The sequence below is a fragment of the Drosophila grimshawi genome, unplaced genomic scaffold (genome assembly GCF_018153295.1).
Source record: "Drosophila grimshawi isolate 15287-2541.00 unplaced genomic scaffold, ASM1815329v1 contig_1369, whole genome shotgun sequence".
Lineage (NCBI taxonomy): Eukaryota > Metazoa > Arthropoda > Insecta > Diptera > Drosophilidae > Drosophila > Drosophila grimshawi.
This window is the reverse complement of record NW_025062891.1, coordinates 153,535-170,210: the sequence shown is the minus strand read 5'-3', so window position 1 is coordinate 170,210 and position 16,676 is coordinate 153,535. Positions and strand designations below refer to the sequence as shown.

The window sequence follows — 16,676 nt, the reverse complement described above, 5'->3', positions numbered from 1 at the left end:
GAGCCAGCTAATGCCCCGGCCAGCTGATGGCCTCTCGTCACTCGTCAGCTGATTAGCATCAACTCTCGATTTACCCATTCAAAGGAATTCTCATTTTGTGTATTTTCTTTGATTCTCATATAAATAGGTCTTTATTATCGATTCGATTATCTCTGTTAATTATGGAATATACTTAAATGCTTAGGCCATAATGCAATTTTACTTATGTACACCTTAAACTTAGTTTCAAGTTAATCGTTTCTTAAATTTAGCTTAAGTATGTCTTCGCACTTAAAACTAGAATAGAACTAAATAGCTTTCATATCAAACAAGTAAGAGCGCTCGAGTCGAGTGAGCTCGACTGCAATATACCCTGAACCCAGTTGTTAAATATATTCTATTTCCCTTTAAAAGTCTTACACCAAAATGTGAGCAGGTGTGCAAATGAATAATCATACGCGCAATCATAACGGGTTAACGGGACTCTGCAGCATGCACATAGAAACACATGCCATCTCTTTCTCACACATGTGCTTGCTATAATAATCTATTTTCGACTATAACTTGGCTGTTTCTTATCCGATCTTGATGAAATTTGTGCAGTTGCTCAATAATATGCAGATGCAAATTGTGTATTAATTAGAACAAATTCTGACTTTAAAATTGTAGAATTTATTGCTATCGGAAATTTAAATGTATCGATATATAAGAAACAGAGGCAGTTATCGATAACAAATAGCAAACGTGATCTGCGCTGGGTATACGAGAACCTATAATCCAAATTTGAAGTCTCTAACTCTTATAGATCTGCGGACATGACTATATCGACTCGGACTGTTGACCCTGATCAAGAATATATATACTTTATGCCCATTTTTAATGGGGTTCAGGGTATAAAAAGAGCTCGTTTTTTGTTTTTTAAATTGTGTTTGATGCTGAAAAGCTTTAAAATGTTCCTTAAAAAGCTCCGTCTTTTGGTGGTGCGCAGCTTTGAGCTATCAAGAGAGCTTTAATAATAGCGCTGCAAGCTTTCAGTTGCTTTCAAAGCGTCGCTTTTGGGCATATTTTTGTTTTTCTTTTCGTTTTTTGGAATTAGCATCGGCTTTGCAAGTTGCAAGTTGCAATTTAATACTATATAAATTGTATGTATATACTGGTATATAGAACTTAACTTAATTGATTCTGAATCGCTGTATCTGGCTTATGAATATGGTATATATATATATATATATAAACTGTATTTATGAATATTTACAGCTAAACTGGTAATGCTTACAGACAAGGTAAAATAAAACAGACAACGTCAGGGTTTCTTTTAAGGATGCGTAAAACTAAAAACAAAAAGGGGAAAAAAAACTCTTTAAATATTAATTAGTGAGCTGAGTTGGTTGGTCGTGTGGGGTGGGTGGTGGTTGGTTGCTCTTCTTTTTGGTGGGTGGTGTTGGGTGGTGGTGGGTGCTCGAGGCAATTCACTTCACTTGCTCTTGGCCAGGGACATGACGTTGCTGGTGGCTGCCGCCTGTGGCCGGGGACTTGGCTGTCTTTTGGCCAAGGCCGGCGTCGCCGCTGGCGTCAGCTTAGCTGCGGCGGCATGTGGCGAGGTCTTTGGACTCGCCGCCGCCACGCCAGCAATTGCCTGACTGGCGGCCGTTGGCAGGGTGACGGTGGGCAGCATGGGCATGACCGACTTATTGTTGTGCTCATCACTGGAGCTGGCGACACTCTTCAGCTTCTGCAGATAATCGTTGAACACCTCGTTGCCGGCGCGCTGCATCCGCGACAGCTGCTCCATGAGATACGCCTGCTGATAGTTGTACATGGCGGGTCCAAAGTTGTACAACAGATTCGATTGATTCGCCGCCTGGGCGGCAACCTGTGCAGCCTGGGCCGCTTGGGCGGCCTGGGCACGTATCAGATTCTCCTTGAGAAAGTTGCTCAAATCCAGTTGATTCGTTGCCGAGGCAATGCCCAGCGGGGCATTCATGTTGGGCAAATGTGGATGCGGATGTGTTGCTGGTGGTGGCATCTTCAAACAGCTACTTGTTGCTGGCGGCGGCGTCGGTTGCTTCTTCTTTGCAGCGCCCCCCTTGGCCAGCGTGGGCGTGGCCGCGTTGCTGCCATTGCAAAGCGACAGTTTCGGATTAGCCGGATTCGGTGACTTTTTGCTGGCGGGCACCTTTTTGTTACTACTGTTGTTGTTGTTGCTGCTGTTGTTGTTGCTGTTGCTGTTGGCTGGCAAACTGTTGGCAAAATTGTAGCCAGGTGGCAGGGGCAAAACGTTGGGCAACTTGGGCGCCAGCTCAGCACCACCGACTGCATTCTGTCGTGGCAAAATCGGACGAAACTTTTTGGCAGCCGAGTCGCCATTGAGCGTTTGGTTGGAGCCGGAGCCAGAGCCAGTTGCTCCGCCTGACTGCGTTGCTTTCGGTGATTTATTCTCACCGGAATTGGGCGAATGGGCGCTACGCTTCTCGGGACTGGGCGTCTTCTTGTCCGACTGCTGCGGTGTCAGCACTGCTTTACCTGCACCCATTTTGGGTGAACTCTTCGGCGGCACCACTGCCGTGGGCGGATTGCTCGAGTTGGGCAGCTGCTGTGCGGGCGGCGTCATCCGCGCCAACAGATGCTGTGGCGATGGTATTGTTTTGCTCGGCGGCGCCGGCAACTTAACTGGCTGTGCTTTGACCGGCTCCTTCTCTGGCGGCGCAACGCTGGCTGGCGTTGCAGCAGCAGCTGTGGCTGCTGCTGCTGCTGCTGGCTGGTCGGGCAACTTGACAATTTCGATGTAGTTGTTGACGGGACTCTTGTGCTTGGCGTGCGCGGCATTGCTCGGCGAGGAGGCGTCGCCATTGTCACGCGATATGGTTATCGACAGCGACGAGGGTATGTTGATGTTGCACGAGTTGAGCAGCGATTTGACCTTCACCTGTTGCTTCTCGGGCGCATCCTCGCCGGCAGACGACACAGCAGCGGCAGCAGCCACAACAGCTGGATTCGTATTCTGATCCGCTTTGGTGGGCGGTGTGGGAAAAAGGCTGCCCAAACCGGAGGCGAGGCCAGAGTTGCTGCCATTTAGCATATTTTGCAAGTAGTTGCTGCTGCTGCTGCTGCTGCTGTTATTTGGGCCTGTTGTTGCTGCTGTGGTTGTTGTTGTTGCTGCTGTTGTTGTCGTTGTGGGCTTGGGCGTGTATTTGTAGGTGGGCATGGTGGGTATATTATAGTTGGGCACATATTGTGGCGAGCTGGGCGAATAGATGGGCGAATTGGGCGTGTACATGGGCGTGCGGCAGCCCGGTGGCGCCTCCTTCCCCTTCGATTTGCTCGCATTGAACAAGGCCAAATTTAAATAGTTGTTTGACTTGCTGCTGCTGCCGTTGTTGTTGCTGGAGTTTGAGCTGTTGCTGTTGTGGTTGCTGTTGGATTTGTTGACTGGCACTGGTGGTGGTCCCATTTTGAGCTCCTGGCTCTTGGGCCCATACACATGTGGCTTGGCCTGGCTGGCAATGGACTTGATTTCGGTGCCGGCATCCTTCAGCAGACGATTGACATCGCTGGGTATGTTGGCAAAGGGATTGGGACGCGACGCCTTCGGCAATATGGGCTGGTATCGCTTGGCAATCGGCGTACGATTGCCGGGCGCAGCCATCTGCATGCCCTGGTGGTGTGGCGGTGCGTGGAAGGGTAGCGTTGCTGCTGCCAATTGTGTTGCTCCACTGGCAATGCTGCTGTTGCTGTTGCTGCTGGCTGGGGTTGATTTGTGGCGTGCCACTGCAATTGGTGCCTTGGCGGTTGGCGGTGGCATCAGCGGTTTATCAGCGTTTGCAGCAGCGGGCGGCGGGGGCAGAGTGTTGAGCGTCGTGTTGGCAGCGGGCAACCGAATCTTGAAGTCCTCGCGTGGCAGTGGTGGCGACAGCTTGGGCTTCTTGGAGATGGCCTTGATGGGCTCCTTGCTCTTGCGCTTCGACGAGGCAATCGATTTGGGCGCCATGGCGCTGGGCGGCTTCATCAGCAGACTGTCATCCAGATGTGCCTTGCACTTAAGCGTGGACATGTTAAAACACTGATTGGTCTGACCATTGATCCGCTCGGGCGACTCCACCTTGACTTTGATGGGCGTCAGTGCAAAGGATTTGAGGAACTCCGACTTGGGATCCTCGTGGCAGGCGCCGCTTGTGATGCGTGGACTGAGCACAGTGCTCACACCGTTGGGACTAAGGATGCGCTCCGTGCGTATCGTCAACGGTGGCACCGTCAACGGCGATGGACTCTTGCGCTTCCGCTCGCTACTGCTGCTGCTGGAGGAGGATTTTGGACTACCATCCTTGTCCTTTTTGCTCTTGGAGCGTGACTCCTTCTCCGGTTTGAGTGGCTTGACAATCTCCTTGCGATCCGGATCGGACATGTTGATGATTGTGACGCTGTTCTGCTTGGACAGATCGATCTTCAGCTTAATGTTCGGCTCCTCCTTGTTGTAGGTGGGCGTGGTGGGCGAGGGCAGATTCTTGTTGGTGCTGGACTTGGGCGAATGATGATACTTCTCTTGTGGCGTCTTCTCGCGCTTCTCCACCACCTGCCGATTGATGACCAGCTTCAGCGGCTGCTCCATGGGCGAGTTCAGCTTGGGCACAATGCGAAACTCATCCTGGGTCTGCTCCACTTTAATGCGAGCCGGCTGCACAGCGCTTGCTGGGGTTGGGGGTGAGGGCGTGGCTCTCTTGACAACCACCAGTGATGGCGTGGTCGTGGGCGGATGAGCCGTAGCCGGAGCAGGAGGAGAAGGAGATGGAGTGGAGGCTGGCTGGACTGTAAGCGGTTCCAGTTTCAGTGGCGCCAACACTTGTGCCTTGATGGCGGGCGGAGCAGGTTTGATCAGTGGCTGTGGCGATTCGTAGACACGGAAATAGAAACGCATCGGCGCATCCCGTTTCCACGTATAGATGTAGGCAATGTCCATCAGCGTGTAGTAGTCCAGCAGCACAATCGTCTTCACCTTGTACATGATGTCGATGCTGAAGCGATTCGCATCGATCTCGAACTTGTCGTAGACGAACTTCTTCAAGTGACTCACCCGGCACATTGCCGGGCACTGCAGATACCGGGGACGCAGTGTATCACCAAATTCCATCTCTGATTCCGCATTCAACTCGCTAAAAAGGGGAGGAGAAAGTCAAAAAAGAGAAGCGTCTTGATTAGATTTTGAAAGTGCAAAAATAGATAAAAGATTCCTCAATATATTTTTGTATCTATTACTAGATAAGTGAATCATATCTCTAGATTTATGTCACTCTAGTAAAAATAAGTTAATCACATTTTAAGATATCGAATCTGTTATCGAAACTAAGTCTGTTATTTTTATGTTAATTAGAAATGCTAAATCATATCTCAAGATTAAAGTTAGTTAGTCAAAGTCTGTTCTTTTCTTAAGGAATTGCTAATTTAATTTAATTTTATTCTTATCCTTTTTTTCTATTCTTTCTTTTCTTTAATTCTAATTTCTTTCTTTCCAGTTAAAAGACATGGAAAACAAATCGATTTTTATCGATTATTGCCTATCAAAGAGGAGCAAGTATGCATTAATTGAGACTTACCCAAGTTCGGCATACTCTAGCGACAGAGACATATCATCGGAGGGACTGAAAATCAGATGTTCAGTGTCATCGCCTCGCTGTTCGGGCGTTGCCAGTGCCGCCTCCTGTGGCCGATCCTTGTAGAAGCCGCGCTTACGCATCAGCTCCCGTTCATAGAGACCGGGCACGAGCTTGTAGACAATTGCCTGCAATGTGGTATCAGATCTGCAACGAGAGAATTATGGTGGTTAGTTGAGGTGTTGCTTCAAAAGGGGCGACATGTCTCTGTGTGTGTGTGCCTGTTGTGTGTGCTCAGTGAAATGTAAAATACGTAAAGACTAAGAGCAGAGGCAGCAGACAAGGGAAGTAGCTGAGCTGCAGGCTGCAAGATCAGACAAGACTTGGTTGCAGTCTTATCTACAAGTTGTCCTCGCAGTCTTTGTGTGTTTCTCTGCCTGCAGATGATGTTAGTTGTTAGTTGTAGCTGGTCTGCTTGATTGGACGCAGTTGTTGCTGCTGCTATCACAATTGTGATTGTTGGCATGCCGAATAATCAGTATGCGATTCTACGTGCAACAGAAGCTGACCTGGAGGAGCAGGAGCAGACACAGGTTGAAGCGAATCACTGCCAGACCAGACTGGCTTTCGCTTTGCTCAAAGCGTATATTGAGTTTCTCAAATAGATTTAAAGTGTTTCTCGTTACAAGCGGGAAAACCAAGAGGAAAATAAAAGTCAGCAGCGCAGCGACTTCCTCTGCGGCGCTAAAAGGAAATGAGCGCATGACAATCCACAAAAGACGCACCGAAAGAGAGAGAGAGGGAAGGAGAGGGACAGGTAGAGGGAGGGAGTGAGAGCGAGCGAGAAAAGTACAAATTAGATGGCAGATGCAATTGCTTCAATGGCACGCAACAAACGCCGCCAAAAAATAAAAAAAAAATCGAGGGTCTGAGGCAAAGACAGTGACTGTGGCAGGGGCAGGGCAGTAGCAGTGGCAAGCAGCTGTGTGGCATGCGCTAAGCTATTAGATGGTGCCACGCAACAGTGGTTGTTGTTGTTGCTGTTGTTGCTGTTATTGGTGGTGGCTGGCTGGCTGGCTGACTGAGTGACTGACTGACTGACTGAGTGGCGCACAGGAACTCGTCGCATTAAGTCGCATTTCATAGAAAATTGTGTTGCAGGCGCTCGCCTTCAATCAAACGGAGCTTGTCAAAGGAATTGAACAATTGTATAGCCAAAGAACAAGAACAAGAAAAGACTAGAGTAGAAAGAGAGAGGGAGAGAGAGAGGGAGAGCGAGAGGGTACTAGTTGTAGTCGTGGTAGTTGAGAGGGTCGCAAAAATCGCAGCTAGGTAAGAAGATCATTTACATGCCAGCAGAGATAAACAAAAGGATACAAAAAAGAAACCCAGGAATTTTGCAAAAGAAAAAGACAGACAAATCAAAGGAGATTTTATATATCTGATATAGCTTTAAGTAGATTGCGACATTAAAGTCAATCACTTAACCAAGACTAAGAAGACACCAAACTCGTATTTTCAATTGGGTCTTTAGAAAATGATTATTTATTATAATTAACAGCCCAACTTAACTATTAACTATCAACTATTCACTTTAGAATTCTAAAAAACACAAAGAAAATGCTACAAATTGAGCTTAACTTAAGATTAAGATTTCATTCAAGGATTGGAAGAATGACACCCACTCATCAGTACAGGGTACAGTTTCCAGGTATTCCACTGACCGAGTCAGGCAACAATAGCAACTGCTACTCTTTGGGGTTAGCCACATAAATGTCGTAAATGTTCGTTGGTGGAATTGAAGTTCGACAAGAGTATTGAAATTCTAGCCCAACCAACCAACTCAACTCAATCAACTCAACTGTAAACTTTACAAGAATATATTTGTGTTTATGGAGGAGAGCAGAGCAGAGTAGACCAGAGTAGAGCATAGTCGAGCACCGCAGAACTTTCGCTGTGGTAATTGTGGTTGGGGGGTTGGTTGGGCTCCCCCGTTGGACAACTTGGGCAACATTTTGAGGGGGGAATGTTGCTGGTTGGTTGTAGGATGATGCGCACCTTGAATGGAACTTTGATGCTGTCGAACAAGTTGACGCTGCTTAACTTTATTTGATGCCTGCCAAACGTTCGACGGGAGGAGGGAGTGGGGACTCTAATTGGGAGTTGGCCAGCTCTGTTTGGTATTGCCACTAAATGTGTTGCTGTCTGTTTTGACGACTCTGGCCACGGCACGTTTGTAATGAAAAACACGTTCCCAGCATCGAATCAATTTAAGGGCACAGCTTTAATAAATGCCAAGCGAGTACATCGAGCAGCAGCAGCAGCAGCAACCACCCGCAGCCAGAGTTGCCACCCCCCAGGCAGACGACCCAACGTCTCTCCCTCTCTCTCTCTCTCTCGTGCAATACCTTGTGGTTGCTGCTGCTGCTGCTGCTGATGATGATGATACTGAGCCGAGTCAGGTTGTAATCTTGTCGACTGCATACAAAAAGATAATGAATACAAACGCCACAGATAGCAGCAGCAGCAGCGGCAGCAGCAGCATGGGGGCAAAAGGGGTTGTTGTTGTACTGCCTATGAATGAATAGGTTGAAGTTGGCCAAACAACAAATGGTGTGAAGTCAGCATAACTACTACACAGACTACATATATATATATATATATATAGATAGACGTATCTTCTATATAAAAGCGCAGACAGCCCAAGTGGTTTTTGTACGTGGTCTCTTCTCGACTCTCCAATTAAATTTATTGCAAAAGTTTATTGTTTAAGCCAAAGACAACAAATAGAAAAAACGTGGTCAAGTAAAGCAAAACACAAAAGAGAAGCGCCAGTTTATTTATTCCCTCTTCTTTTTCATTACTTATTTTCTTATTTTGGCAAAAGGTAAACAAAACCAAAAAAGAAAGAACTGAAAACAAATAATGCTACTCAACTCAAAACTGAAAACTTGCCTTGATTCTTATTTTTTTTGTATTTATTTTTTGTGGTTGTGTCTTGTCGCCATGTGCGGCCATGTTTTTATTGTTATGTGCCGCCCCCGCCCGAAAGCAAAAAAAAAATAATATAATAATAAAATTAAAACAACAACTGCCCAACTGATAAAGTGCAAGCGCAAAAAACAACGAAAAGAAAAAGAAGGAAACAAAACGGGACAACGCATTTCCAAGAAACCCGAAAAGCAAATCGAAAAACGCCAGAGATAATTAACGGGCGGGTCTTGCGCTCACAGTTCTGCCGACGGCAACTGAGGAGCGCTGCAAAACGCGACCAGCGGCAGCAGCAGCAGCAGCTGTAAACAGTTCACAAAAGCCAAAGGCAACCAGAGACGAACAGAACAGAGTTGGGCAGAATACAGTTACCCCTTCTCCCTCTTCTCTTTCTACATCTCCAACAACTCTGCTTCTTTTCTTTTTTTTGGGCACCGAAATTTAAGCGAAAGACAAAGGCGCAGATATGGGCGTGCGGGGGGGTTGGAGGAAAAGAAACAAGACAAAAAGCAGCGCAAAAGTTATTCCGTGTTTTGCCAAGTTTTAATTTTAAATAGCTGCTGAGCAGGCAGATTCCCGATTGCCAATTTTCGAAAGACGTTTCTCGTTATTTATCAATTGGTTAACTTGTTGTCTTGTCAAATAAAGTGATTCGAAATAACCTTTAGATATTTGTATAGCCAAAGGTTTAAAACAAATTGAATGGCATTGAATGGACAGTGAAAAGCCATAAAGTCTAGCCCCATTAATCATGTTAAAGAACTTTCCAACAAGAAATGTGAAAGGAATTTTATCTTTTTCGGTTTGTTGTTCTTGTTGAAATTATCAACTTAGATGATAAGCTGTTGCTAACTTGGAATTGTTGCAAGGGAAACAGTTAATCGAAGTTAATAATTAATTTAATTTAAGTTAACGGAAAAATTGAAAAGAAAATCTCCTATTATCATTATTACAAATGGGAGTACCTGACCTGTACTACGACCTATTAGATCTATTTTGTCCCGGTTATCTTCTACATAAGCTTGGTATTTTAAATATGGACTTCAGAAATATTATAAATAAATAAAGTTCCTTACCAAGTGGCATTTCATATTAAATTCCAATTAAATGGAATATTAAAGTAAACAGCTCTGATTTCTTGGGAAACTCAAACAAAGAACAAGCAGCAAAACCCCCAAAAAGGAAACTTTTTGCATTGTTGCCACCCACTCTGAGAAATGTGAAGTAGTCAAAAAGTAGAAGATTCCACTGTGTCTAATATCAACTAATTGTAGTTGTCAGCAACAGTCGTCGCTATATATATATATAAGATAGATATAGCATAGCATATATTTGGATGTAGTTTTGTACTTACTTGATGTTGGGCTTGGCATTGTTGATGACCATCTCACAGCGTGGACAATAGCGCTCCTTGCGCAGGTGATTGATGAGGCAATTGTGGCAGACTGCAGCCAACCAACCGAGAGAGACACACACACAGCAGCCAAGGAGAGATGGGCGCGAGAACAAGAAGAGATGAAGAAGAAAACAGTTACAAATTGTGTTACACAAGCAAAAATATATAGTTAAATTATTGCGTTGGGGGACATTGAAAAATACTAGAGATTTGGGGGTCTACTGAAATTATACAAATTTATGTTAAACCTGAACATACAAAAAAAAAATAAAGAAATAATTCCCTTGCGTAAGCGCACCACAATCCCAGGCACAGCACACAACTGTTCCGTCCCGGACACATTCGTACAACTCAGGCTTATCCCTCACCTCCCTGCCACTCCACTCAAAATGGGGATACAATATGAAAAAGAAGAGAGGACAAAAAAAAATTGGGAAGGAAAGGCAACACAATCCAGCCATTCAATTTGAACGTGCCACCCACGGAACCCAGAAAATGCCCCAAAAAAAAGGAAATGCAGAAAAAAAAGTAGAAACAAAGGCGTTGCATTTGACAAAAACCGACTGCGACATACTCTGTTCAAAGTGTAATAACTGTGCGCCAATTGATTGATTATTATTGTGAATATAAACCGACTTTTAGATACTCTGTATTCCCAGTGCACTCAGAACTGTTGAACTACGAAATACTATTTTAATAATAAATTTTAAAATTTATAATTCATTCTTCAGCCATTCTAATTTTTGTTAATTAAGCCGAATCTTATTGTAAATTTGTACTTTTTGTAGTATTTTTGCCATTAACAATTTTTGTAATAAATGCCTTGATATTTTTTTTGGGAATAGATTCTATTTTTTAAGCTTAGTCTATCAGGAAAATACTACAAACAAACAATACAGAATAATACTATTTAAACTAGAACTTCAACTGATGCGTGAAAGGCATTACAATTTTAGATCGTAGTTGCAGTTGAGGAATGTCAGTGCTCAAAACCAATATACCCCATGTATGCACTTGGCAACAGAGTATCAAAGAAAGAAAAAGAGAGAGAAAAAAGTGTGTTTTGACTTTAATGTCAATGGCAGTGTGTCTGATGCTGCTGCTGCTGCTGCTGCTGATGCTGTCCGTCGTTTGTGCCACAGCGCAACAACTGTCAACCAGCGACAGGAACAGTGAGACGACAGCGAGACTGAGACCAAAACCGAGACTGAGACTGGACCCGGCCTGGCTGCAACAACCAGACAGCCAGACAGACAGCCAGACAGACATGGGGGAAACACAGGCTCTGGCCTATGGGGGGAGTGGCAAGGGAAACACATTCGGTTCGCCTGTTACGCTTGTCTGTCAGAGTTCTGGATACGAGATACAAAAAAAAAAAAAGAACTGATGTTTTGCCTGGATGGGGTGGGCGGGGAAGGACTGATGTTGTTGTTGTTGTTTCTCTTCTTTTTTTTTTTTGGGTGGTTTGGGTGGTACTGCTGCGAATTTGTTGGCCAAATGGCCTCGAGCAACAGCACAACTGCAAAATGCAACAAAGTCGAAACAAGGGCAAACAGCCAACAAAAACAAAAACAACAACAACAACGAGAACAGCTGTTGTTGCTGGCATCCCATTTAGTGAGCCAACGAGCCAACGAGTGGCAAACAACAACGACAACAAGCTGACATGGTTGGTGGCAACGCCAGATATATGCAAGAAGCGAGCCTGGCAACAGATTTAAATGAGCCTCGGGTGCTCAAATGAAATGCCATCGACACATTTGGTTTGTCTGACAGATTTACTGCCAGCCCGCCAACTGAATGATGAGGCGGAAAACTGCATTTGAAAAACGAACTGCAGTCGAGTTAGTGGCCACATCGAGCTGTGATTAGAATGTCACAACCGCAATTGTTCCGAGAGAGAGAGAGAGAGTCTCTCGCTGAGCCTAAATGCAGCTCTAATTTGTGAATATTCGACTGAACTTTGACAAACACATTTAAGCCAACTAAAAATGTTTGTTCGAATGTTGCAATGTTGCCAAGGGACAAACACACTCATATTGAGCAGCCAACTCGAGTTTGGGAAACGAAAGAAATGAAATGAAATGAAACGAAACAAGAAGCGAACCGGAAATTGAAGCAACGAAATTTGAAGACTAACTAAACGTTTTTCTTCGCGCTGTCTGGTTTTACGGCTGCACTAAACCCCAAACCCCGACGGAGAGAGACGGGGTGGAGAGTGGGTGAGTCTAGCGACAGTTGCCACTTGAAAGTTGTGTCTGATTTATGGTTCAGTAGTTATTAAGCCTGAGCAGCAGCAGCAGCAGTAGCAGCAGCAGTATCCTCTTGCAACCAAAAACGCCAACCAGAAGAGAGAACCATTTGTAATTATTTAGACAGACATATGCACCAAGCACACACACATCACACACACACACTCATACACACACACTCATACACACACACACATAAATACACAAGTACAAACACATATATTTAACTCCTCTTTCTAAAATGAGTTTTCAGCATTAGTCAAGTCAAGTAGTACTTGGGGCTATATAGTCATAGGCATCGGCATAAGGCATAAGGCATATGCAAAATGCAGAATAGCCAGATAAAGCAGAAGAAGAAGGCTCATTAATGTTGTTCGCCCATTAACTTATCGCTTGGCAGCATCAGACACGGCTGGAGTGAGGGCAATTTTGGGGGTGGGGTTGCTTTTGGCAGTTTACTAATTAGTCTATGCGCCTAACCACAAGTGCTGACTACACTCGCAAAAAAAATGTGTGTGTGTGCTGTAGAATTTAGAAAAGTTCAACTTGTTATTTCGATAATCGATACAAACTGCACTTCGAAAAGTGCTCCAAGAAACATACTTTAACTTTTGAATAGTTTGTATTATTTTGGGCAAGCTGAAATACTACTTTGTATATTAAAAAAAAAAACTTTCAATCTTTTGACAATGGCATATTTTTAAAACGCTGTTCGATTTATGCAATTTTTCTTTAAATTGGAAATTACACATTAGAAATTGCCTTTCAATTAAAAAAAAGGAATATTCTCTGAAAATATTTGTGTGAAAAGCTTGCGTTTTCTTAAATAGAAATTGCACTGGATCGATTTAAATAAATAAATAAATATTTTTCTTGACTTTAGGCTCGATTTTCGAAATACCAAATTGCGCTTCGAGTGAAAATGGGAAAAAGGTGTTTGGGTATTGGTGGTGGCAACTTACACGAGTGCAAACACTCCACGATGGTCGTCGCGTTGATCAGATAGCCCTGGCACAAGTGGCAGATTATGTGCGGATTGACGGCAGTTAGAAGAACGGGGCGTGGCGTTGTCATCATCATTGACAACGTTGTTGCTGTTGTTGTTGTTGGCGTCTCGACAGCATCGGTTGTTGGCTCCTCATCGGCGGAGGCGCCGCCGTTGCTGCTGGCATCCTCGATGTTGGACCAGGCGGATGATGATGATGATGAGGACGATGATGAGCATGACGAGGCAAATGATGAACTGTTGTTGCCGGCATCAACAACTGTTGTTGTCGTTGCTGTTGTTGCAACTACTGCTGGTGCTGCTGCTGCTGCTGGCGGTGTTGATTCTTTTTTAATATTGTTATTATTATTGTTGTTGTTGTTGCTCCTACTGCTGTTGTTGTTGTTGTTGTTGCTGCTGTTATTGCACTCAAGCAATGCTTTTGTTGTTGCTGTTGTGCTTTGTGCAAATGCATTAGTTGCAGTTGCAGCTGTTGTTGTTGTTGTTGGGTTTTCACTTTTTATTTTGATGCTCTTCGCAGCAAAGTTTTGTTGTTGCTGTTGTTGTTTTTGCATTTGCATTTTCTCAACACTGGCGTGTTTTTTGCTGCTGTTGTTGTTGTTGCTATTAGTGTTGTTATTGTTGTTGTTGTTGCTGTTGTTGTGCACATTGCTGACAAAGCTTTTGCCCGTCGTCGTCGTCGTCGTTGTCTTTGTCGCTTTGCTCGCAATTGCCAGTGTTGACAAATGCAGCGACGACGACGTCGACGGCGACGCGGCTGCAGCCTTTTGTATTGCATGAGCCATTGTTGTTGTTTTTGCTGATGTTGCTGCTGTTGCCTTCGACTCCGGCGTCATCATAATAACAATAATAATACTAGCAACAGTCGCGCTATATTCGACGCCTTTGTTTCTGCAAAAAAGTAGAGAAAAATAATGGAAATTTAATATGCAGCCAAACGACAAATGCAAATATGGACAAACACACACAGATCCAGCTATATATATGTATATATATATATACATATGTTGCCTGAGAGCAGGGATTGGAGATATTCAAAGAGTGCTGGGCAAATAATACAAGCAAAATAGATAATATGGCATTGCTAGATATTAAATCTACAGACTGATCAATTGTAAAATATATAATGCTCAATAATTGGAAGCGTACGAGAAATATACTCAATCATTAATCTCAAGATTATTTTCTATAAAAATCTTCCAATCTCAGATGTCTATTAATACAAAGAGTTCAATAAACAAGCATCGCATTCATCTCAATTCAATCTGGTAACTACTGTAATATTTGATGACTGGCTATATATAAACTATATTCCCCAACTACGATCGATATTTAATTAATTCTTAAATTCAATTTGTAAACACAATAAACCACTTGAAAATAAAAAGTATTCCCCTCAAACTCAAAAACACATCTTCAATTTGCACTCAAAGAACTCTGAGGGGAAAAACACACAAACAAACAACAAAATTCCAAGTAAAGTCTTTGGCCTGAAACTGAGAGCTAAACAGCTGTTTTTTCTCCCTTGAATCCATAAAATTGTATTATAATCTTAAGAAAATAGTGTTGTTAATCAAACTTATAAGCAACTTGGAGCTGGCTGAGCTGTAAACAGTAAAGTTCATCTTAAATTCATAACTGACCCTCGTCGCCGCATTGTTTGTCCGAGTGAATCGAGTAATTGAAATTCAAAGCTGGCCAAAAGCTGTTGTTGCAGCGCTCCCTTTTGGCCAGGACAACGCATGGGGCAAACATTGTTGGGAACTGCTATTATATGCAATCAGTCGATGGCTAATGGATGCCTGGCTGCCCCCTATCAGTCCCCACATATATATATATATATATGTGTTGCATATATGGTTGCCATGGGAATGTTAACGACTGCCAGCGAGAGGCCCTGTATGGAATGCAAAGGGCACTCAAGGGCGGAGCTGGGGGAAATTGGGGAGTTGAGGGGCTTGTGGATGTTGGGCATGTTGCTGTCTGTTTAACAGGCAGATAAGTTGGGCTTGTGCACGGCTTAAATGGAGCTCGCACAAAATGCGAGTGCGAAATGGAATGTATTTGAAAACAATTCAAGTTGTTTTTGCATCAACGCGCGCCAGTAAAAAGTCGGACGCAAAAACTTTTTAACACAAAACTTTTTAGACCAACCAACAACAACAACGAAAAGGAACTTACTAACTCACACACACACACACACACACACTTGCAAATAAAGGGGCGCGCAGCAGCTAAATGGGGAAATATGAATGAATATGAAATGTATTCAGGGTCGAATACGAACGAACGTTGGCTGCCGCTTTAAAATCCTTTTTACGTAAAATTTAAGTGTGTACACACTCACACTCACACACACAGACACACTCACACACGCAGACGCATATAGCGTGTACCCAAGTTGAACCCTTTCCCGAAAAAAAGGAGACCCAACAACTGCGTCAGGCAGCGAAGAACGCGCGCGCAAAAAAAAAGTGAGTACGAAACATGAAAAGGATAATAAAAATAAAAAAATAATAAAATACATATATATATAAAGCAAGCAGAGGAATTTCACGTGAATAAACGCTGAAAGCAGAGAACGTGCGGCATGCGCGACTGCAAAAGTGCGCTACGCATCAAAAGGCAGCGCATCCAGAATGCAATACAGCCAGCTGTAGGGTGACTGCGCGGCGACAGCGACCCAGGCTTTATCTGCTGTATTAAAAAAAAAACAACACACAAACATACAGACACGAACTACTTTCCCATTGAGTAAAAGCAGTGCACAAAATAAGTAAGCAGCACTTTCAAATGATGACTATGTATTTTACAAAGGAATATATGTATGTATATGTATATATTTATATATATATATTTCCCTCTCCCACACACACACACACACATACAAACACATGTGCGAGCAAAGCCAATCGCAATGTACATTATACAATGGGGAGACAGACAGGACAGAAAAAGCTGTTGCTGCTACTGTTTTTGTTCTGCTTCTTGTTTGTGTTGCTGCTGGCAGAGAGGCTGTGTGTGGAGAACAGAGGAGGAGACAAGCAGGCAAGCAACTGTTGTTTCGCATGGAGTGAAAGAGTGAGTGTGCGTGTGGAGAGATTTGTGTTTTTGGGGGGCCGTAGCAAGCAGCAGCAGAGCGCAACAGCTGTGCGCTGACAGGCCGGCAGTATTGTAAAATGACACAAGCCCTGCGGCGGAGAGAGAGAGAGAGCGCAAACATGCAAGCATGCACAACACTAACTAAATGCAATTGCAAATCTTTCGATGGCTGTTGATGTGTTCTTCTTACCTGTTTTTAGTTTTGACTGCTAATCCAGTTGAATGGGAGACATTTTGTGTTGTTGTTGCTGCAATTAATGTACGTAATCCAAAACGCGTTGCAGTGTTGCTGCTGCTGTTGTTGCTGTTGTAATAATCCAAAGTGCAGTTATTGGCACATTTCCACGCACACTTTCACAATTCCA

At 44.0% G+C, this 16,676-nt stretch overlaps 1 protein-coding gene across 1 annotated transcript; it reads right to left on the bottom strand.

Annotated features, from left to right (window-relative positions):
- Positions 1-1,384: 1,384 nt before the first annotated feature.
- LOC6560710 (polycomb group protein Psc) lies at positions 1,385-13,505 on the bottom strand (the record flags this gene model as incomplete). Its single annotated transcript, XM_001986810.3, has 4 exons — positions 1,385-5,126; positions 5,568-5,771; positions 9,910-10,000; positions 13,166-13,505. Coding segments are annotated over 4 exons (4,308 nt in total), but the record flags the coding sequence as incomplete, so codon positions are not given.
- Between the last annotated feature and the right edge of the window lie 3,171 nt (positions 13,506-16,676).